This window comes from Kogia breviceps, chromosome 1 (genome assembly GCF_026419965.1).
Source record: "Kogia breviceps isolate mKogBre1 chromosome 1, mKogBre1 haplotype 1, whole genome shotgun sequence".
NCBI classification, from domain to species: domain Eukaryota; kingdom Metazoa; phylum Chordata; class Mammalia; order Artiodactyla; family Physeteridae; genus Kogia; species Kogia breviceps.
The window spans coordinates 184,615,946-184,639,266 of record NC_081310.1 but is presented as its reverse complement, the minus strand read 5'-3'; the positions used below and the strand labels follow the sequence as shown (position 1 = coordinate 184,639,266).

The 23,321-nt window shown below is 44.1% G+C and overlaps 1 protein-coding gene across 7 annotated transcripts in view; it reads right to left on the bottom strand.

The window, feature by feature from the left end:
• Nucleotides 1–471: 471 nt before the first annotated feature.
• The window catches only part of LUZP1 (leucine zipper protein 1), an 83,654-nt gene continuing 60,804 nt past the window's right edge, over nucleotides 472–23,321 (bottom strand). For all 7 annotated transcript variants that reach the window (XM_059062006.2, XM_067015227.1, XM_067015244.1 and 4 more), the window contains 2 exons: nucleotides 6,565–9,743; nucleotides 472–4,452 (listed from right to left, as the gene is read on the bottom strand). In XM_059062006.2, coding sequence (XP_058917989.1) covers nucleotides 4,297–4,452; nucleotides 6,565–9,624 — 3,216 coding nt within the window. In that variant the 5' untranslated portion in view covers nucleotides 9,625–9,743 and the 3' untranslated portion in view covers nucleotides 472–4,296. The remainder of the gene's footprint in view (nucleotides 4,453–6,564; nucleotides 9,744–23,321) is intronic.

Genomic DNA, 23,321 nt, shown 5'->3' with positions numbered 1-23,321 from the left:
TGTGTGTGTCTGTGTGTGATGAAAGAAGAGCCTAAAAGTAAAATGTAGCAATGAGGGCTTCCCTGGTGGTGCAGTGGTTGAGAGTCCACCTGTCGATGCAGGGGACACGGGTTCGTGCCCTGGTGAGCGGCTGGGCCCGTGAGCCATGGCCGCTGAGCCTGCGCGTCCAGAGCCTGTGCTCCGCAACGGGAGAGGCCACAACAGTGAGAGGCCCGCAAACCGCAAAAAAAAATGTAGCAATGAAATAACTGCTATATGATTCTAAGTCCACTTACATGAGTCCGAGGAAATGTCCTTTCCCAAGCCTCAGCTGTTTCCAGTCCTTACAGCATCAGTAGTTGGCTGAGTATTTTCAGTAAATGTAAATGAAATATACTAGCTGCACCAGTGCATAGCAACAGCTGTACACAGAGATGACATCAAGAAAAATGGGATAAATGGCATCACTGACTCACACTCACACAAAGCACATGGAAACTAGGGAGCTTTATTGGTTACATATTGTGCTGCAGAGCCAACAGACAGCATTAGAGCCAGAGGATACATGCAGACAGGCAGCTTCAACTATACACATGCACCCAAGGAGCCCTGAGTCACTGCTCATGGCTTCGCCCTGGTTTCCAGCGACAGGGTCTGGCCTCCTTGGTCCCATGCTTGGAGCAGGAATGTAGGAGAAGCTGCTGCACCTAGACTCCAAGGGGCAGGGGAGAGACCAGAGCACCTGCCTGAGCAAGTAGGTGTGGACCGACAGATACGGATGTGTCCCCTAGCGAGGGGGCCTATAATGTAATAACAGTTTATTTGAGGGCTACTTCCCTAGCCCTCCCAATCTTTAAAATACAAAAAAAAAAAAAAAATAGACTTTATTCTCTTAAAAATACATTCCATTCAGTACATGTTCTGAGCTGTGAAGCAGCAGGAAAGTAGGGCCCCTTTCCTATGATCTTGGTTGTGAGGCTTTGAGGAGAGCCCTGTTGTTCCCCAACCTGGGGTATTTAAAAGGAAATTCCTAAAAGCAGCTCTTCCAAAGCAGTCTTGTCAGAGTAACAATAAACCCACACCTACAAAGGCAGCTGGGGACCCAAGGGCTGGGTCCCTATTCCTTTACTGGGAAGTGATAGCACATGGCACTAACCCACTAAATATAAAGAACTAAAACTGCCCCAGGATGGCAAGTCCAAGACCAACCCAGACGCTCCCACACCCCACAAGGGTGATGGCGTCACGTGCAGGCCTGCCTGTGGCCGAGGCTGGAATTCTTGGCCCCACTGCAAATCCCTGTGGCCCACCCGGGAACTGTTTCCTTGCTACGCAAAAGCAGAAACAGCCACTTCTCTGCCCACCTTCCCTGCAGCTTTCTCTGGTTGTTTCTAGTACCAGAGAGACAGGCGGCGGCATGTGGAGGAGACCAGCTCCTAGCACTGAGCCAGCTCTACTTCCTCCAAGCAAGCAGCTCTGGAGTGCCAGCTTCCCAGACCTTACTAGGAACCCTCCCACACACCATACACCTGCCAGTAAAATTCCGAGTTGGAGCCAAGCTGCAGAAGAGGCTGGTCATAAAAGTGGGTTTGTTGGCTGGGACAGAGAGAATATTTGGCTTGATTGATTAGACAACTATTCAACTACCGGGTCTCCCATTTGGAAGTTTCCTCCAGGACCCCTGATGGTGTCTGGGTCCAGACGGTCACACCTAGGTTGCTTTTCAGAAACAGGCCTTCCAACTTTGGAATTTGACAGCCAGCCTTGCCAGCCATTTGAAGCCCAGAGGAACTGAGCCTCTAGCGTTCACTTGCTATTACAAATATATTTTCTGCAATGCTGAGGACATTTAAAAATAAAATATATTTTACAGCGGCTCTAGAAAGTGTGCAGATTAAGGAAACAAAATATTCATCCTGAAATAACTGTTACAATCAAACCCTATTGCACTCAGATTTTAAGACAGCAGCCCCAGCAAAAGGGCACCATAGCTGTCCCTCTTCCACAGAGCATTCTGGGTGGTGGCAGATGTTGGTGCTGCTAAAATGTGGAAAGATCCAGACTTTGGCACCAGGAGCTACAGCACCAGAATCCAGGGTTCCAACGCCCAAAAAGACAACAATTACCGGCGAGATCTTTGTAGGCATCGTTTGGCGCCCTTCTGTTTCCACCAGCAACGAACCACAGACCTAATTTCCTATAGCCTCAGTTGACCGCCACAGGGGTCTGTTTCCTTTGGACTCTCAGGGTTGACAACCAGTTAAGAAGAATGGCAGGGAGGCTACAAGTGATAGGTTGCAGCCTTGAGCCAATGACCCAGGAAAAGCAGCAGGAAGAGATTTTGAAAACAGCATCTTGAGTATCTGAGGCAGCAATGTGAAGAAAAGGCAAGCCACATGACAAATACCCTTAGATTGGCAAAACTCCAGAAAGTGGAAGTATAAGCAAAACACTCCTGTCCGTGAAAGTCAGGTAGGTGCTCCCCAAGCCTCCTCCAGGATCGCCAAATCTGATGCAGACAAGGGAGGGGCGAACGCTGGTTCCCACCCTGAGCGGAGGCAGAGAAGATTCAAGAAGCACTGGAACAGGAGATACACACCTTGTGCTGTGGAAAGCACGTGGCCTGCTGTGTGGCACTGGGCAAGGTTGGTGTTGAGAAGGGTCGCAGAGACCATCTAACCTCACCCTTTCACTTTATAAACTGGAAAAGTGAGGCCAAGGGAACTTCTCTGAGTTCATCCTCATGACATTAAAACATGGGGAACTGGAAAGAATAAGGCCCAGAAAAAACAAAGGCGATGGGAAGGACACATGTAAACCCATTTGGACGATACCTTCCATGAGTGAGAATCACCCCCCACAGGGAGGAAACAGGAAAATCTTAGAATGCCAGAGTTAGGATCCTTAGAGACCATCCATTTCAAAGAACTCATTTTACAGATAGGGAAACTGAGGCCCCAAGAGGACAATGACTTGCCCAAGGTCACATAGCAAGGAAGTACAAAGCCGTGAAGAAAATTCAGCTTTCCTGACTTCCACTCTAATGCTCTTTCACTATGAAGGAACAGTGTCTGCTTCATAAAGGTAGCCTTTGAAAGGGGATCCCTTCTTTGAACTGAGAGAATGCTATAGAAAAAGCAGTGCCAAGAATGTATGGTTCCTTCTGGTATAAGGAATCTAATCATTTTTCTTTATGTGGCTTCCTGAAAGGTTTGCTGCGTTTTGAATTGTATGAATCTAGGGCCCTTGGTGGGCACGTATTACCTTTCCTCCAATGAAGTCATCATAACGACAGTTGGTTTGCAGAAATCATGGGCCCACTTCTGTAGGAATGCATCAGCTTGGTAAAGTGCGATACCTCCTCCACGGGGGATGAGGAGGAGGAACAAAGTCCATGCCTTTCGTGGAGCCATTGCTTTGTGGAGTGACTAAGGGGAAATCGCTTCTTCCTGTCTACTTTCCCCCGTGCTGGCGCTTCCTAGAAGGCAGAGTGTGCTGGGTCAGGCCCAGGTTAGGCTGGGAGTATTCCAAAGGAGAAAACAACGAAGTCAGCCTGAAGTCTCCAGCCACAGGAGAGGAGCAGGCAAGGCCAGCAGCATGTTGGTGCCCAGGGAAGGAGATGCATGAGGCTCGTGCACTTCCAGGTGCCTTTGGAAGGTGAACAGAGAGCCGGGGTTGGGGGGGTGGGGGTGATGTCATTCCAGTAGGTGGGTACCCGTGTGCTCAGCCCCCAGGAAAACGATGGTCAGCCCGGGGGCCAGGTCAGAGAAACTTCAACCGAAAGGGTAGTTCCATAAACCCCTGTAAAAGTCTGAGGAACTCCACAGGGGAAGAAATGGAACCCCCTAGATGGAGCTGATGGCTGGTGGGTGCATAGGCCCCTGGGGCAAATGAGGAGTGAATTGGATGCGGTGAGGAGACTAAGAAATCAGAACATGAACTACAGAAGGGGTTGTTGCCCTATGACACAGAACCCACCAAGAAGCAGAGAAGAGATTTGGCTGCTGTTGTGTGGTGGGGATACAAGGGGTTTCTATGTCTTTCCTCATTTGGGGGCCAGAGTGGCCCATCCTACCTGGGGGACGGGGACAGGGACAAGGAGAGAAGACTCATGCATCAGGGAAGGCTGGCCCTGGGTGACCACGTCCAGCTTGTAGTTTCTGATTCCCTCTGGCCAACTGGCAAACAATGAGCCGCAGCCTGGCTCTCTGCCAGTCTCCCAGCCAAGGCCTGTTTTCTAGCCTGGCTCCTTCACAGGGCAGGAAGGCGCACGAGCTGAGAAGCAGGAGCAGAGGACAGCAGGCCTCACCAGCTGGCTCAGTTCTCCTCGGCACAGGGCCTGTTGGGCCGCGACCGCTCCTCAGCCCGGGATCGCCCAGGCTCTGGCAGCCCCGGCTTTGCAGACAGTTCAGACCTTTCGAGGGAGTTGTGCAGTCGCCTGTAGACACTGAGTGTGCAGTCGTCACCTTCCTCCTGTGCCAACAGATGACAAAAGTCAGCTGCAGAGAACAATACAGTGAGTAATAAGACACCCTCACTCCCCACCCCAATGGCCCTCTCTAAGAGGGAGATGGGGTGCAGACTGACCACAGCAGAACTGCAAAGGACTGGCCAATATAAACGTTCCACCTGCCAACTCCAAGCTGCTGAGAGCTCCTAGGGTAGACTGGGAGGCTCACAGCTGAACAGGAGCCCTAAAAATGGACAGGACCGGGAACAGGGCCACTGGAGTGGGACCTCCAAGTAGGGGCCATTATTACTGGAGTGTTGCACGTGCAGGCTGCAGGCCTCTGAGGATCAGAGCCATTTGCTCACTGGAGAGGCAGGGAAGTATGCAAAGGAAGCTGGATAGCTCTTATCCTACTTCCCACCTACAGACTACCAACAAGCTCATGTAGACCTTTCCTATACCATATCTCATCTCACATGTGCCCCTCACCCTATATTTCTCAGACATCCACAGTTGTAGCTTTATCCAACTTTCTCTGCACTCCTCTTCTACCAGAATTCTGCCTTTTTAATGTTCTTGTTGCTCCTCCCCAGCTAATGCAGATCAAAAAATATGAGTGAGAAAGTCTGGTTGGCAAGGTAAAAGAGCATTGGATTTAGAGACAAGAATCTTGGATTCAAATCTTAGCTCTTCCAGTAATTCACCTGGGTGGCCTTGGTGAAGAGACCCTTTGTGTCGCTGACCCTCAGTTTCTACATCTAAAAACTAGGGATAATATCCCCACACACACACCAGGGCTGTTGGAGAGACTGAATACGATAGCGGGTGGGGATTTAAAAGTACCCTGTAAAGGGCATCCCTGGGGGCGCAGTGGTTGAGAGTCCGCCTGCCGATGCAGGGGACACGGGTTCGTGCCCCGGTCCGGGAAGATCCCACATGCCGTGGAGCAGCTGGGCCTGAGAGCCATGGCCGCTGAGCCTGCGCATCCGGAGCCTGTGCTCCGCAACGGAAGAGGCCACAACAGTGAGAGGCCCCGTGTATCGCAAAAAAAAAAAAAGAAAAGAAAAAAAAGAAAGGAACAGGGACTTCCCTGGCAGTCCAGTGGTAAAGAATCTGCCTTCCAATGCAGGGGGCGCAGGTGCAGGTCCGATCCCTGGTTGGGGAACTAAGATCCCACATGCCATGGGGCAACTAAGCCTGCATGCTCTAGAGCCCGTGCGCCTCAACTAGAGAGAAGCCCACACACCGCAACGAAAGATTCCACATGCCACAATTAAGACCCGACGCAGCCAAAAATAAATAAATATTTAAACAAATAATAAAAGAAGGGAACAATCTCTAGGTCAAAAACATCTTTCTTCATCACAGGACTCACATCTAAAAGACACTCCTGGGGGCTTCCCCTTCATATGTTGTTCTGGCACTCTGACCCGCATATAAGGAAAGATTCTAGATTTGTCTATCCAGTAACAAGGCACACTGAACCAGCCCTGCCCTCAGACTGATGACATAATGGGCTAGATAGGTGTCTGGGACAAAAAGTGACGCTCGGGCATAAAGTTTATCCAAGCAGGCCCAGTGTAAGCCCCAGGTCTCCTCAGCCCCTACATGCCAGCAGCTGGCAAAGATCTGTCTAAACTGAGGCAGCCGAAGAACTCATTTCCTTGGCTCCATCACTGCTCTACAGAAAGCCACTGTGCTTCCTCCTCTTACCCGGAACCTCCCAACAGCTGCAGCTGATTCTTGTGCTTCTAGGTACTGCTCTGTGGGGCTGTAAGGGGAGCTCCTTTGGCGAGCCTGGCAAATCAAGAGAACAGAGGCCACATCTCTCTCCTTTTTTGTAGCCTTCATATATGAAGGCAAAATGAAGGAGACAAATCGGGAAAAAGATTTTGGAAATTCATGCTGCTCTCTGCCAAATACCTTCTTCAAGGTACTTCATTCTTCTTTAAGGCCAAATTCACCTTATTTTCAACAGTTCTCTGAACTACCCAGTTCTATTCAGTGTTTCCCAGCCCCACAGTCTCCATAATCCTGAGTCACACAGGCCAGGGCAGAGGGGAACAAAAGAGAAAGCAAGGAGAAAAGGGGAAAGTGGAAGGAGAACAGGAGAGAGGGAAAGAAGTGGGACTTACCATGCCTGCCAAGTGGTTCCAGGCTTCAGCCGTGACAGCATCTCCTACCCGATGCCGACGAGTGAGCACCTCTGACGCGGTGAGGCTGCTTTGGGTCCTTCTGGAGGAGAGCTCGGGGGCATCCCCCGAGTTGCCCACCCTTCGAGTGCCCTGCTCAGAAAGGTATGAGCTGGGCTGTTCGAGGTCTGAATAGTCTGTGGAAGATCTCTGGATGTAGGTGTTGGTAGATTCCACGTTTTTACCTATTCGAGTTGGGGGGTCTTCTAAAGAGTTCAAGTCTCGCCTACTCTTCCAAGCATTTCTCACAGTAACGTGTCTGGCATCTGAAGAGCCCACTTCTAAAGGGCCGCTATGGCTTTTCCACCTGATTGTCTCCACTGCGGGTGCATGGCTATTCCTCTCCACAGGGTCTGATGGCTTGATTATAATGCTGCTCCGAGAGACCACCGTTTCTGGCCTGTTCTTCGGGGCCCCATCTCCCATTCTTTCAGCTTCTGTGAACTGCAGGGTGATGTCATGTTTGTGAATGGAGAGCTCAAAGGGGGAGCTGACATGGTTACTAACCGACGTGAGCTCTGGGGGCCCAACCTGGATGTTGCTGGTGGACGTGTGCCTCTCCCGCAGGGCCTCGCCTAGAGCGGCTCTCGGGCTGCTGCTGTCAGAGGGGTAGATAGTTATACTGCTTGTCACCTTGTTTGGCCCAGGTTTGGAAGTAGACTTCTGTTTTTCCAATGTGGCCTCGGTTCCAGATCCTCCCATGACTTTTTTCACATCCTTATCAATGATGACAGGTTTGATGATGGCTCTAGATCGCAAGGCCTCTCTGGGGCTAAAGGGCCGCTGGCCTTTTACCCCGGCACCATTGGCCTCTGGGAGCTCCACGGCATTGGTGGAGGCTCTGACAGGTTTCCCAGATTCATTTTCTGTTCCCACATCTTTATCATTCTCAAAGAGGGAGGTTCTAAGTCCCCCTCGGGATTTGGCCTTTTCTCTAGAGTTGGGCTGTTGCTTGGGCTCTGGAGTAATGGTTGTGTTCACCAATTTGGCAGTAACGAGAGACACCACGTCCATGTCGTCATCTGAGTCTGGCTTCTCTCTGCCACTGGATTTGATGGCTCGACACCTCAGGGCCTCATGCTGACTACTGTCTTCCATCACAACTGCTATGGGTTGATCAACTCCTTCTTTATTTGGGGTTGAAAAGCCCTGAAGGATGTTCTCTTGGCTTCTGGAGCTATAAGGATACTTTGATAAAGGTGGAGCCTTGGAATTTGGGAAACCGGTATCAGCCTCTGGGCCGTTGGCAGCCTTTTTCCCCTTAGAGAGCCCTTCTGAGGAAGATCTTCTAGATGTTGCCAGAGCTCCCATGGCCTTAGAACTGCCAGAGTCTGCAGCCTGAGTTATTTGACTTCCATTGCCAGGCACCTGCCCCCTCTTGCCAAAGAGGGCCTCGGTGGAGGTGTCAGAAGCCTTGTCACCTCTCCCTGATATGTCATTGGGAACAGATCCATGGGTGGTATCACTAAATGTTCGTGTCGTCTTCTCCACTTTCCCCTTCAGCCCACTCTCGGGACCTGGCTTGGAAGTGCCCTTCCAGGCTTTACTGTGCTCCTGAGCAGCTGGCGGGTAGCGGCTCAGCACTGACGGCTGTTCCCTGGACTTCTTCCCTTCACTCTGAGAGGAGCCAGATGCGAATCGATCTTCGGTTCTCTTTGTCTCCTGAGTCCCACTGTCTGCACCTGCCCCTGCGTTGGAAGCTTTGGCTGCCCTCCTGTTGGTAAAGCTGGGAGAGGAGACCTGCCTGTTGCTCAGAGGATAGTTTTCATTGTTGAGAACCAATTCCCTGTTTCGGTGCCTTTCCCGCTTATGCTGAGGGGACAGTTCCCGGGCTGTGTGCTTGGACACAGGTGCCTCACTCCCATGCCCTCTAAACTTAGTCCTCTCGTGCCTGCCTTTGCTGGACAGGAAAGCGTCTTCCCCTTCTACCTCCCCGTTCTCTAATTCTTTCTGCTTCTTGATTTGTAGCTTTATCTCCTCCAGCTGGCTGGCTAAGAGTTTGTTTTTATTTTGTTCACTTAGGTAATTATCCTGAAGGTCATTGTTTTTGGCCCTCATTTTCTTAAGCTCTTCCTCCAAAGATTCAAAATGTTTGATTTGTGTCTTAAGTTTCTCAATCTCTTGGTTAAGGTCTTTCACCTTGTTGTCTTCCTGATTTCGGTTCTTTTCGTTTTCTGACTTGTTTCTTGTTTCATTCTCTACCTGCTTTAGATAGTCCAGAGGGCCCTTCCTTCTTGATTCTTTGGACGGCAGTGTGGGAGAGATACCATCCTCAATTCGTAGGTCATTCCTTTCCAGAAGATTAGAAGCATTTCTTGTATAATCTCGGTTCATTTTTTTGTTCTGCTCCAATTTCTGAGTGAGCTCTTTTATCAGTTTCTCGTTTTCTTTCTCCTTTTCATTCAAGTATTTTCTCTCACTTACAAAGGTCAGAGTTAATGATTTCAGCTTTTCTAACTCTGACACTAAACTCTGCTCAGTTTTATCCAGCCGGTCCTCGGAAGATTCTAGTTCTTTCACTTTGACCCTGAGCATTTCCAGCTCAGAGGAGATTTTCTTTGTCAGGTTTCTCTCCTCATTCAGGCTCAAACACAGTTGGGTACAGTCATTCTTACTCCTGCTAAAGGCCTCCTCTAGCTTCTCCAGTTCGGCCATTCGTTTCTGAAGCCGCTCAATCTCAGATTTTAGCTCCCGGGTGAGGTTTTCCTCCTCTTCAAGTTTCTCCTTCATCTGCTGACAGAGATCCTCTGCTCTCTTAATTTCCTCATCTTTGCCTTCGATTCTCAGCACTCGCTGACGCAGCACTTCAATCTCAGCCAGCATGCTGGAGTTGCTGCCTTCTGCCTGAATCACCTTGTCCTGGAGATCCAGGAGCTCATCCTCTGCTTTCTGGAGGTTTTTTGTGGCTTCCTCCAATTCATCAAGACGGCGGCTTAGACTCTGTAACTTAAACCGCAGGTGGCGGCTGGAAGCAGTATCCTTGTAGCTTGTAAATTCAGCCATGTCTACTGCCAGCCAATGTGGGCTCCTAGAGGCACCCAATTCCACTCGAGGGGATGAGAAATGGTTACCTTTCTCTTGGCATCCACAACCTTCTTTGGCAGCTGGAGACCATTATCAGTCTACAGAAGAAAAGCAGAAAGCATATCAGGCAGCAAACCTAAAATCTCCACTTCAGCTCCCAGTTGTAAAGAGTTCCCATATGTAATTCTTGTGCCTAGAACATGGCAGTTGTTGAAATTTGTTGAATGACTGAATTTAACTAAACCTGTAGGAAAACACTCGTTCTTTATGGCTGATGCCTAGTTTCACCCTAATGAAGAATGCCACCAATGGCAGCATGGCAAAAAGACAGAAAAATGCCTCATTTACATGACCAACTGTTCGATATTCAGGAAGCAAAGTCCAACCCAAGAAGGATAAAAATAAAATCTGTACCTAGAAGCATCATAAGGATACAGCAGAATACCACAAGATATTTTAAAAGCAATAAGGAGGGGGGGGGAGCAAATATTCTATGAAGAAATAACAAGTGAACTGGATTCTCAGCAGAAACTTTTAAGTGGACGTCAAGAAGATAAAAGACATGATAACAGCTTTAAAAGCTCTAAGAGAAAATAACTGTAACCTAGAAGTAAATCTCCTAGAAGTAAATACCAAGAGAAACTATGAAAGAAAGATATAATTAGTCAGAACCGAGAACAAATAAAAGGAAAATAAAAATTTAAGTGTTTATCACTGAAAAAACTATTGATAGACGTACTTTAGAATACAGAAACTGATCATTTAAAGAAGGCATTAGATGTAAGAAGGAAAAGAAATTAACCCAAACAAGCACTGATTCAGTTAAACAATAAAAATCAATTAGAGATTGGTTTTATCCTGCTCCACTTCTTCCCCAAAGTGGAACTGAAACACTAAACAATAATGACATGTAAATCGTAAAGAGAGAAATCAGAATTCAAGTGTTCTTAGAATGTTATATTCTTTGCGAAGAGGATAGTGTTATAACTAACTTTAGACCTTGTTAAGAATAGATATTAATCATATATCTGATAAGGCATTAATAAGCAGAATATATAAATAACTTCTACAACTTAACAATGAAAAAGAACCTGATTTTAAAATGGGAAAAGGACTTGAATAGACATTTCTCCAAAGATGATATCCAAGGACGACTACTATCAAAAAACAAAAAGTGTACAGATGTGGAGAAGTGGAACCCTTATACACTGTTGGTGGGAAAATGCTATAGCTACTATGGAAAAACATAATGGTAGTTCCTCAAAAAATTAAAAACTAATTACCATATGATCCAGCAATTCCACTTCTGGATATATAACCAAAAAATGAAAGAATGATCTCAGAGGGATGTTTGCACACCTGTTTTTTTAAATTTTTCTTTTGGCCACGCTGTGCAGCTTGCGGGATCTTACTTCCCCAACCAGGGATCGAACCCAGGCCCCTTGCAGTGGAAGCACAGAGTCCTAACCACTCGACTGCCAGGGAAGTCCCCATACCTATGTTCATAGCAGCATTTGTCACAAGAGCCAAAAGGTGGAAGCAACCTAAATGTCCATCAGTGGATGAATGGATACACAAAATGTGGTTTATACATACAATGAAATGTTATTCAATCTTAAAAAGGAAGGAAATTCTGACGCTTCAACATGGATGCACCTTGAGGACGTTGTACTAAGTGAAATAATCCAGTCACAAAAGACAAATACTATATGATTTCACTTATATGAGGTATCTGGAATAGTCAAATTCATAGAAACAAAGTAGAATGGTGATGGCCAGAGGCTGAGGGAAAGAGGAAATAGGGACTTGTTGTTCAATGGGTATAGAGTTTCAGTTCTGCAAGATAAAAAATGTTCCAGTTTGGTTGGACAACAGTGTGTATATATACTTAACACTACTAAAAAAGTGTACATTTAAAAATGGTTAAGATGATACATTTTATGTTATGCATTTTTTGCCAAAACAAAAAATAATTTTTAAAAACGTTAAGGCACGAAAGAAGTAAAATACATAGAGATGGTAGGGTAGACTCAGTTTCTGGTCCAGCATGTAAGGAGCTTCTAAAGTCATCACTTCTTCCTAACAAGTAAAAAGCTGAACAAACAAAATCAACAACTCTTCTTAGATCCATCAGAGAACTGAGGTTACAGAGAAAACTGCTTCCCCCAAAGTTAAACAGACAAGTAGATACAGAGAGCACAATTTACGAGAGCAGAAATGCAGGCATAGAAACCTCCATGAGAACTAATACCAGGGTAGGAAAACCTAAACTGCAACTGACAAACTTCTCGAGGCTCAGGGTGGACAACTTTGCGAGTCAAAAATAACAGGGGTTGTCTCAGTCTGAGGTGGGGGATGCACCACACTTTGTGAGCTTTACCTCCAGGAGCTGTACCAGGTTGCACAGTGAAGATGGGAAAAAATTCCCTCATGCTTCCAGCTGGAGGAGGGTAAATTAACCATTTTGAAACCATGGTCTAACCTATTAGAGTCTTATCCGAGCCTAACTAACCTGGCGGAAGGAGAACACCCAACTCCAGCTACCTCTAACTTTCTACATGGTGGAAGGAATATGCCCAACTCCAGCCATCCTGTACCACCTAGGGGATGGGGTAGGGAGAGGGGTGGCACATAGGACCTGACACTGAGAAGCACTTGTGAAATTCATAGCCCAGGGGCCCAGGCTTACTAAAAAACTGAGACCTAATCATGGGACAACAGGATACCTCCCCTTCTCCAACACTGTACCACAACATCACTAAAGGCCTACTTACCTAAGTTATTTTTACCCAGGACATCATGTCCAGCTTTCAACAAAAAATTACAAGGCATACTAAAAGATAAAAGCACAGTTTAAAGAAACAAAGCAATCATCAGAACCAGACTCAGATATGGAAGAGCTGTTAGAATTATCAGACAGAAATTCAAAACATCTATGATTAATATGCTAAAGAATCTAATGGAAAAATTAGACAACATGCAAGAACATATGGGTAATGTAAGAAAAGAAATAGAATAGAATCAAAAAGAAACGTTAGAGATCAAAAACACCAACAGAAGTGAAAAATGCCTTTGAGTGTCTCATTAGTAAACTAGACACAGCTGGTAAAGAATCTCTGAGCTTGAGGATGAGGATATGTCAGTAGAAACTTCTAACCTGAAAAGCAAAGAGAAAGAAAGACTGCAAAAAAAATGGAACAGAATATCCAAGAAGTGTGGGATAACTACGAGAAGTGTAACACGTGCGTAACGGGAATACCAGAAGAAGAAAGGAAGAGAAGAAAAATTTGAAGCAATAATGACAGAATTTCCCCAAATTAATGTCAGCACCAAACCACAGATTCAGGAAGCTCAGAACACCAAGCAGGATAAATGTTAAAAAGAAAAACAAAAACAAAAACACTGAGGCATATCATATTCACACTACAGAAAATCAAAGATAAAGGAAAAATCCTGAAAGAACCCAGAGGAAAAGACACCTTACCTACAGAGGAACAAAGATAAGAAGTAACATCTGACTTCTCAGAAATCATGCAAGTGACAAGACAGTAGAGTTAAATATTTTAAATGTTGAGAGAAAAACACCACCAATCTAGATTGCTGTACCCTACAAAATTATCCTTCAAAAGTGAAGGAGAGGGCTTCCCTGGTGGCGCAGTGGTTGAGAATCCGCCTGCCGATGTAGGGGACATGGGTTCGTGCCCCGGTCCGGGAAGATCCCACATGCCGCCGAGTGGCTGGGTCCGTGAGCCATGGCTGCTGAGCCTGCGCGTCCGGAGCCTGTGCTCCGCAACGGGAGAGACCACAACAGTGAGAGGCCCGCGTATCAAAAAAAAAAAAAAAAAAAAGTGAAGGAGAGAGACTTCCCTGGTAGTCCAGTGGTAAAGAATCCACCTTCCAACACAGGAGATGTGGGTTTGATCCCTGGTTGGGAACTAAGATCCCACATGCCACAGGGCAACTAAGCCCGCACACCACAACTACTGAGCCCGTGTGCCTCAACTAGAGACCCTGTGTGCTGCAAACTACAGAGCCCACATGCTCTGGAGCTCACATGCCACAACTGCAGAGCCCATGCGCTCTGGAGCCTGTGTGCCACAACTAGAGAGAGAAAACCCATGCACCACAACTAGAGAGAACCCATGAGCCACAACAAAAGATCCCACATGCCGCAATGAAGATCCCGCATGCTGTAACTAAGACCCAACACAGCCAAAAATAAAAAAATCAATTAAAAAAAAATCAATTCCAACAGTGAAGGAGAAATACTTTCTAGGACAAATAAAAATTGAGGGGGGGCTTCCCTGGTGGCACAGTGGTTGAGAGTCCGCCTGCCGAAGCCGGGGACGCGGGTTAGTGCCCCGGTCCGAGAAGATCCCACATGCCGCGGAGCAGCTGGGCCCGTGAGCCATGGCCACTAAGCCTGCGCATCTGGAGCCTGTGCCCTGCGATGGGAGAGGCCACAGCAGTGAGAGGCCCGCGTACCAGAAAAAAAAAAAAATTGAGGGGATCTGTTGCCAGTTGACCCACCTTACAAAAAAATTTTAAAAGAAGTTCTTCAGTAAGAAGGAAAATGATATAGGTCAAAAACTCAGAACACATTTTTAAAAAAAGGACGAGCATTAGAGGAGGAGTAAGTCCAAGTAAAATAAAATTTTTAATTGTTCCTATTAATTTATCTAACAGATAATAATTTTTCAAAATAATAATAGCAATAATGCCACAACTACTGAAACCCACACACCTAGAGCCCATGCTCCGCAATAAGAGAAGCCACCGCAGTGAGAAGCCTGCGCACCACAGTGAAGAGTAGCCCCCACTCACGCGACTAGAGAAAGCCCAGGTGCAGCAACGAAGACCCAATGCAGCCAAAAATTAATTAATTTTTTTTTAAAACCCACTTTAAATTTTAATAAAGACTCATATAGATTAAAAGTAAAGGGATCGAGAAAGATATACCATTTAACACTAATCAAAAGAAAGCTGGGGGCTTCCCTGGTGGCGCAGTGGTTGAGAGTCCGCCTGCCGATTCAGGGAACACAGGTTTGTGCCCCGGTCTGGGAAGATCCCACATGCCGCGGAGCGGCTGGGCCCGTGAGCCATGGCCGCCGAGCCTGCGCGTCCGGAGCCTGTGCTCCGCAGCGGGAGAGGCCACAGCAGTGAGAGGCCCACGTACCGCAAAAAAAAAAAAAAAGAAAGAAAGCTGGAGTAGCTACATTAATTTCAGATAGCAGGTTTCAGAACAAGGAATGTTATCAAGGGGAAAGGGGGCTATTACATAATGATAAAGGGGTTAATTCTCCAAGAAGACAATAGTCCTTAATGTGTATGTGCATCAAAATATGTGAGGCAAAAACTGACAGAACTGCAAGGAGAAATAGATAAATCAATTACTATAGTTGGAGAGTTCAACACCTCTCTATGATAAATGGACAGATCCAGCAGGCAGAAAATCAGTAAGGACATAGCTGAACTCAGCAACACCATCAATCAACTGGATATAATGGACATCTATAGACTATTTCATCCAACAAAAAAGTAAACATTCTTCTCAAGTTCACATGGAACATTCACCAAGACAGACTACATTCTGGGTCAAAAAACACATGCAAACAGTTTAAAAGAAACTATACAGTGTCTATCCCAGACCACAATGGAATGGAACTAGAAATCAGTACCAGAAAGAGAGCTGGAATTCCAAAATATGTGGAGATTAAACAACACACTTCTAAATAACACATGGGTCCAAGAAGAAATCTCAAGAGAAACGTTTTAAGTATTTTGAACCAAATGAAAACGAAATACAATTTTATCAAAAGTTGTGGGGTGTAGCAAATGCAATGCTTAGAGGCAAATTTATAGCACTGAAAGAATATATTAGTAAAGAATGAAGATCTGCAATCAATAAACTCCTATCTTAGGGAACTAGAAAAAAGAAGAACAAATTAAAACCAAAGTAAGCTGAAGAAAAGAAATAATAAAAATTAGAGTAGAAATCAATAAAACCGAAAACAGAAAATCAATAGAGAAAAAAAAAAATCAATGAAACCAAAAGCTGGTTCTTTGAAAATATCAATAAAGTCAATCAGCCTCTTGCCAGGCTAACTAAGAAAAAAAAGAGAGAAAACACAAATTACAAATAACCCAATGCAGGGGGCCCAGGTTTGATCCCTGGTCAGGGAACTAGATCCCACATGCATGCCGCAACTAAGAGTTCACATACCACAACTAAGGAGTCCACCTGCCGCAACTAAGGAGCCCACCTGCAACAACTAAGACCTGGCACAACCAAATAAAGAAATAAATATTTTTTTAAAAAAAGAAATGAAAGAGGGACATCACAGATCCCATGGACCCTAAAAGGATAATAAAGGAATATTATGAATAACTCTATGCACACAAACTTGACAGCTTAGATGAAATCAATTTCTTGAAAGACACAATATACCAAAACTCACACATGAAGAAAAAGACAATTTTAATAGACCTGTATCTATTAAATAAATTGAATCAATATTTAATAACCTTGCAAAACAGAAAGCACCAGGCCCATCATTTCACTATGAAATTATACCAAGAAATTATACCAAGTATCTACAATCTCTTCCAAAAATAGAAGCAAAGGGAATACTTCCTAACTTGTCCTTTGATGCCAGCATTACATTAACAACAAAAGCAAAGACATTACAAGAAAAGAAAACTACAGCCCAATATTGATCTCTCATGAACACAGATGCAAAAATCCTTAATGAAATATTAGTAAATGAAATCCAACACTGTATAAAAATAATTATACACCACAACTAAGCTTGATTTGTCCCAGGTATGCAGGGCTGGTTCAGTATTCAAAAATCAATAAATGAAATGCACCACACTGACAGGTTAAAGAAGAAAAATCATATGATCGTATTAATAGATGCAAAAAAGCACTTGACAAAATTCAATACCCATTCATAATAAAAACTCTCAGCAAACTAGGAACAGAGGGGAACTTCCTCAACTTGATAAAGAACATCTACAAAAAACACTACAGATAACATCATACCTAATTGTGGGAAGTCCAAAGCTTTCTCACTAAGATCAAGAACAAGGCAAGGATGTCCCCTCCTATCACAGCTTCTCAAAATTTACTGAAGTCCTAGCTAACACAGTAAGACAAGAAAAGAGAAGAAAAGGTATACTGATTGGGAAAGAAGAAATAAAACTGTCTTTGTTCACAGATGACATGACTGTCTTATGTAGAAAATCTAAATGAATCAACAAAAAAACTCCTGGAACTAATAAGCAATTATAACTATAGCAAGGTTGCAGGATATAAGGGTAACATACAAAAGTCAATCAATTTCTTGTATATACCAGCAATGAACACGTGGAATTCAAAATTAAAAACACAATACCCTTTGTATTAGCACCTCCTAAAATGAAATACACAGGTATAAATCTCACAAAATATGTACAAGATCTATATGAAGAAAACCACAAAACTCTGATGAAGAATTAAATAAATAAAAGGATATTCCATGTTCGTAGATTCTAACACTCAGTATTATCCAAATTCATTTCTTCCCAATTTGACCTCTAGATTCAATGCAATCTCAATCAAAATCCCAGCAAGTTATTTTGTGGATATAGACAAATGGATTCTAAAATTTACATGGAGAGGCAAAAGACCCAGTACAGCCAATGCTATATTGAAGGAGAACAACACAGTTGGAGAACTGATGCTACCCAACTTCAAGACTCACTATAAAAGCTACAATATTCAAGACTGTGTGATACTGGTGAGAGAAAAGACCAATAGATTAATGGAAAAGAACAGAGAGCCCAGAAATAGACCCACAGAAATATGGTCATCTGATCTTTGACAAAGAAGCAAGGGCAATACAACAGAAAGACAATCTTTTCAACAAATGGTGCTATAACAAATTGGACATTCACACACAAAACTATCAATATAGACACAAACCTTACACCCTTCACAAACACTAACTTGAAATGGGTCACAGCCCTAAATGTAATACATAAAACTATAAAACACCTAGAAGATATCATAAGGAGAATACCTAGTGACCCTGTGTTTAGCTGTGACTTCTTAGATACAACACCAAAGGTACAATTCATGAAAGGAGTGTAATTGATAAAATGAACTTCATTAAAATTTAAAACTGCTCTGCAAAAGACAATGTCAAGAGAATGAGAAGACAAGCCACAGACTGAAGGAAAAAAAACTTGCAAAGGAAATAAAACTTGTTATTGATAACAATAAGAAAATGTGATTTTAAAATGGGCCAAAGACCTTAACAGACACTTCACTAAAGAAGATCTACAGGTGGCAAATAAGCATATGAAAAGATGCTCCAACATCACCTGTCATCAGAGAAATGCAAATTTAAAGTTACCACTATACCAAATGCTAGTAAGGATGTGAACAGGAACCCTCCCTGCTAGTGAAGGTGCAAAATGGTACAGCCACTTTTAGAAGACAGTTTGGTGGTTTCTTACAAAACTAAACATACTCAGCCATATGATGCAGCAATAGCAGCACAGATAAGATGCAAAATACTATATACAGAATGGATAAACAACAAGGTCCGACTGTATAGCACAGGGAACTATATTCAATATCCTGTAATAAACCATATATATATGTAACAATCACTTTGCTGTACATCAGAAACTAACACAACATTGTAAATCAACTATACTTCAATAAGACAAATTTTAAAAAATAATATTACAAAAACAACAAAAAAAGCACAGACAGTTCGTCTATGGTAAGAGGCAGGAAGGCAGAGTACATGGGTACAAGTGTTAGTGGGTAGGTAGGAAGGAAGGTGTGGGGGCAGTAGTCTATAAAGTTCTCTTTTGACTGTTTTTGCTTTTTCACTGAAGTAGAAAGCAAGATCATCATCTTAAAATGATGACAAGGGCAGGGGGTAGAATAGTACAGGTTTCAGAAATGGTCACCTAGGTGAGTGGAAAACAGAATGACTGCCAGGCAACATTAAGGGCCCACTTGAAATTCATGGTTGTGATTTGAAGTGAAACCAATCAGCAAGGTTGTATTTTTATATTCAGTCTTGTTCTGCTGACCAGATGAAGGCACAGAGGAGACAGAGAATTGGACTGAAAACAGGGTTGGAAGTTTGCAAATGTAACAAAGCAAGAAAAGAGTGAGGAAATTATAGGTGTGCACAAGGGAGCCTCAGTAAAGAGAAACACGAACATCAAGAACATGTGAAGAACAGTGAAAACGTAATAGGACCAATGAATTGAAGGTACCAATGAGGACTGAAGGATTGTTGGAGTCAGGGTACTAGGAGGAATGAGCTTGAAAGGTAGGAGACGGTAATCAGAGAGGGATCTCAGGGAATTGAAATTATCAAGGAGTTGCAGTAATTGATAATGTCAAGAACTAAGGTATGAATAGGCAGAGCACAGAGGACTTTCAGGGCAGTAAAACTACTCTGCATGATACTATAATGGTGGATACATGTCATTATACATTTGTCCAAACTCACAGGATGTACAACACCAAGAGTGAACCTGAATGCAAACTATGAACTCTGGGTGAACATGATGTGTGTGGAGGTTCATCAACTGTAACAAATGTACATGGGAGATGTTGATAATGGGGGGGGAACCTGAGGAGGGACGTGGACAGGGGGTATATGGGAAATTGCTGTACCTTCCCTTCAATTTTGCTGTGAATCGAAAACTGCTCCAAAAAAGTAGTCTTAACTTTTTGAAAGTTAAAAAACTAAAGTATGATTCTGTGAACGCCAGGTACAGAGAGGGGTGAGATCACTGGAAGAGAGAAATACTGAGGCAAAGGTGTTGCAAGGATTCCTGAATTGTACATTGAAAGCCCACAAATTAACAGGACTAGTGCTGCAAATAGTGACATTAAACAAGAAACTATAGTCATCGAGAAATGAGAGGCGGTGACCCTGGGGTTCAATATGACAGCAACAATAAGGGCACTGGGTGATGTAGTCTGATATTACATTTAAACCTAGGAGAAAGGATGGAGGGAACAAGGTCTGAGCCATAAGAGAAAAACAGCCTCCATTTGAGAGAAAAATGGACTCAACAACGATCCCATGAGAAAACCCAGGGCAAAAGAGAAACAACCTTAAGCAGGATTTGAGGAGATGCTAAATGCCACTTCTCTCCAACCCCAAGATCTCCTCCATCAATTGCACTTAAAGCCTACAGCCACCAGGTGGAGCCCATGCTCAGCTTTTAAAAAACACCAAGGCCTCCTCGCAGGGCCTGCCTCCCTCCTTCAGCCTCTCCATCGCCCAGCTCCCTGACTATTCTTACCTCTCCACCACTCGGCTTCCCTGCATATTGTCTTTCTCTGTCTTCTCACCTGTGCTTCCTTTGGTCTCCCCTTCTCCTCCTTTTTCCAGCTTACAGGCTTCCTCATTCCCAAAAATGGAGAGGAAAAAAAAAAACCTACATTTATATATTTTTTATAAGAAAGAAACCTTTTCCCTTATTCCCATCTACTTTTCCTACATACAAAAAAAAAACTTGTTTTTGGCCTTTTGCCTAGTGGTACAGTAAAACAAAAAAAATTCTTAACTACCAATTTTATACACAGGGTGGAGGGGATGGGGGATTGAACTAAGTAGGAGCCATAAATCACTTTTAAATGAGTAGATAAAAAAGATCTGTACTGGCATAGCAGTTATTGAAGGACAAATGATATATGATGCTTCTATAATATAAAAAGCTTTAAAACAGCTTATTGTCGTAAGTATGCTAGACAGTCATTAAATTGTATACTTTAAAGAGAGGAACTTTATGATACATAAATTATATCTTAAGCTGTTTTAAAAAAAAAAAAAAAAACAGCTTACCCCAAACTGAAACATTCTCCTCAACAAGTCTTATTTATACTACATAAACAAATCTCTTTTTCAGAGAGGAAAATGTTAAACCTAAGTACAGCCCCATCTATAAATTATATTTCTGAATTAGTAGAGTCCAGGAATTACACTGCTTTTTTATTCATTAGGCTTTTAGTGCCAACTTTATATTTTCTGTTCAAGTCTCTGATATGAATCAACCAGGGTAGCACAAGGAATGAAAAAGCAAAACTCACTGAATATACAGCAAATACTTACTGAAATATACAGAGAAGAGAGTTATCACACGCCACTACTCAAAATCCTTTAAAGGGCCTTATTGGGCTTCCCTGGTGGCGCAGTGGTTGAGAATCCGCCTGCCGATGCAGGAGACACGGGTTCGTGCCCTGGTCCGGGAAGATCCCACATGCCGCGGAGCAACTAAGCCCGTGAGCCATGACCGCTGAGCCTGTGCGACCGGAGCCTGTGCTCCGCAACGGGAGAGGCCACAACAGTGAGAGGCCCGCATACCGCAAAAAAAAAAAAAAAAAAAAAAAAAAAATAAAGGGCCTTATTGCTCGGGACAAAGCCCACACTCCCCACGGGGCATGTGAGGTCCATTCTCCCTGCCTGCCTCTTCAGGCTCGTCTTCAAACTCCGCGGAGCTCTTCACTCTCAACATTTCACAAACCTTGCACTCTCTCTCACCTCCAGGCCTTCACTAGCTTGATACTTCCTTCTCATTTTTTCAAATCCCACCTTAGGCAATACCTCCTCCTGGAGGCTCCTGGAGCACCTCCTTCCTGAAACCCTAGGCTAGATCAGGTCGCCTCTTTCTTGTGCTTTACTCTGCTGTATTGGTCCCATCACAGCACTTATCACAATGTATTCAAGTTTTACTTACTAATTTTATCTCTCCAACTTGTTTCTTTTTCACCACTGTATTCTCAGCACCCAGCAGGAAGCCTAGCACATAAATTAATGCTTAAAATTTGATGAATGAATAGGGTTGAATGAGCCCCCTAATTTTTAAATGGCTGGTCAGCCCTTTGGCACTAACCATTAACAGAAAATAATAAAAATGATGTCAAGAAGCTACTTGCTCATGGATTACAATGGAGAAAACAACTGACAATAACAGATACAGCCAGCATAGATATCAGGTCCCGTGGTAATGCTCTGAAAGGTCTCTTCCCAAGCCCCAAGCCACTTGCACAGTGCTTCTCCCCATTGGACAATGACCCTTCTGGCTTTCAGGTCTATGCCATGCAAATATGACATAAATAGCAGAAAACCACACCACTCATAGAGGTTCTAATTATTGGAGCCAGCGTTGAAGCAGAAAATATTTCTGGATCTTCTTCCACTCCTTAGAATGGGATTTCATAGCCAAAACACAGCTAAAAGATCATTTAGTCCACTGACCTTCAAATCAGACTGAGCAAACCCCTTCCAGAGTCACCTGGGAAAAGAGAGCAGGGGCAAAGGTCTGAGCAGGCTGAGTCAGGCCCCTCTCTCACTCAGTCAACCAAAGCAACTGGTTTTAGCTTCTTAACATATTGGTCTTCCCCCAAATGACTGTCACGAAAGAGTTCTACCGCTTTTATTTAAAATAAAACTGCCTGGGGCTTCCCTGGTGGCGCAGTGGTTGAGAATCCGCCTGCCCATGCAGGGGACACGGGTCCGTGCCCCAGTCCGGGAGGATCCCACGTGCCGCGGAGCAGCTGGGCCCGTGAGCCGTGGCCGCTGAGCCTGCGCGTCCGGAGCCTGTGCTCCGCAACGGGAGAGGCCACAACAGTGAGGCCCGCGTACCACAAAAAATAAATAAATAAATAAAATAAAATAAAATAAAACTGCCTGTTTGGCCCAATCCCCTTATTTTAAAAATGAAGGAACAGAGACTCAAGATTTCTCCAGAAACTTAGCAAAGCCAAGGACTTTAGTCTCCTGACTCTACCCAGGACTCTTCCCATTGTGTAAAAGCACTTCCCTACAAATTCTTGAGCATTTTTACAAAGGGAGGCATTCTGATTATACACAGACCAATAAAAACAGAAAGGTATAAAGGGAACAAATAAAGGACAACCCCAAATCGAACATGACTATACTAGAGACAATATAGTAAGGACTTACTATAAACATACTTTCTCTAGGAACTCCAGATCTATCTACTCGAACAAATTACTTCTCTGATGTTTTCTCATCCATACAAAGACAATACGTAATCCCCCGGCATGTAAAGCACTTAGCAGAATGCCTTGCACATAAGTCACAACAAACAGTAGCTATTACTATTATTCTGCTCAGCATTCACAATAACCTTATGGGATCGGTACCCTCAAACTTGCCCAAGGTCACACAGCTAGTAAGGACAGCCAGATCGTGAACCCAAGTCTAGTTCCAAAGACCATATTCCTTTAAGAATGCTACCCTGTTTGGGCAAGTCATTGATCTTCTCCATATCTCAGACCCTTCCTCTGAAAAAATAAAAGAATATCAACCCCACCTACCTCACAGCAAAAGTCAAAGTCAGCAAAAGCTCTTTGAAAAACCCTATGCATACCTAAGGTAAGTTTCACTAGGCAGAATCCTCCTAAAAAGAGAGACTCACTAAAATCAGCCCTTATACCCAGGGTAAATAAGGAAATGGATCGAAAATGAGGTTAGAGTTTCACTTATCTCTGACCTTTTGGCCCTAAGCACAGCCAGAGAAAGAAATGCTTTGCTACCTCCAGGACCATCCACAAAGGGAAGAGACAGATGCCTCTCTTTCCAGCCTTCCTGCATTCCCCATCAAGTAGGTTTATCCAGGTAAAACAC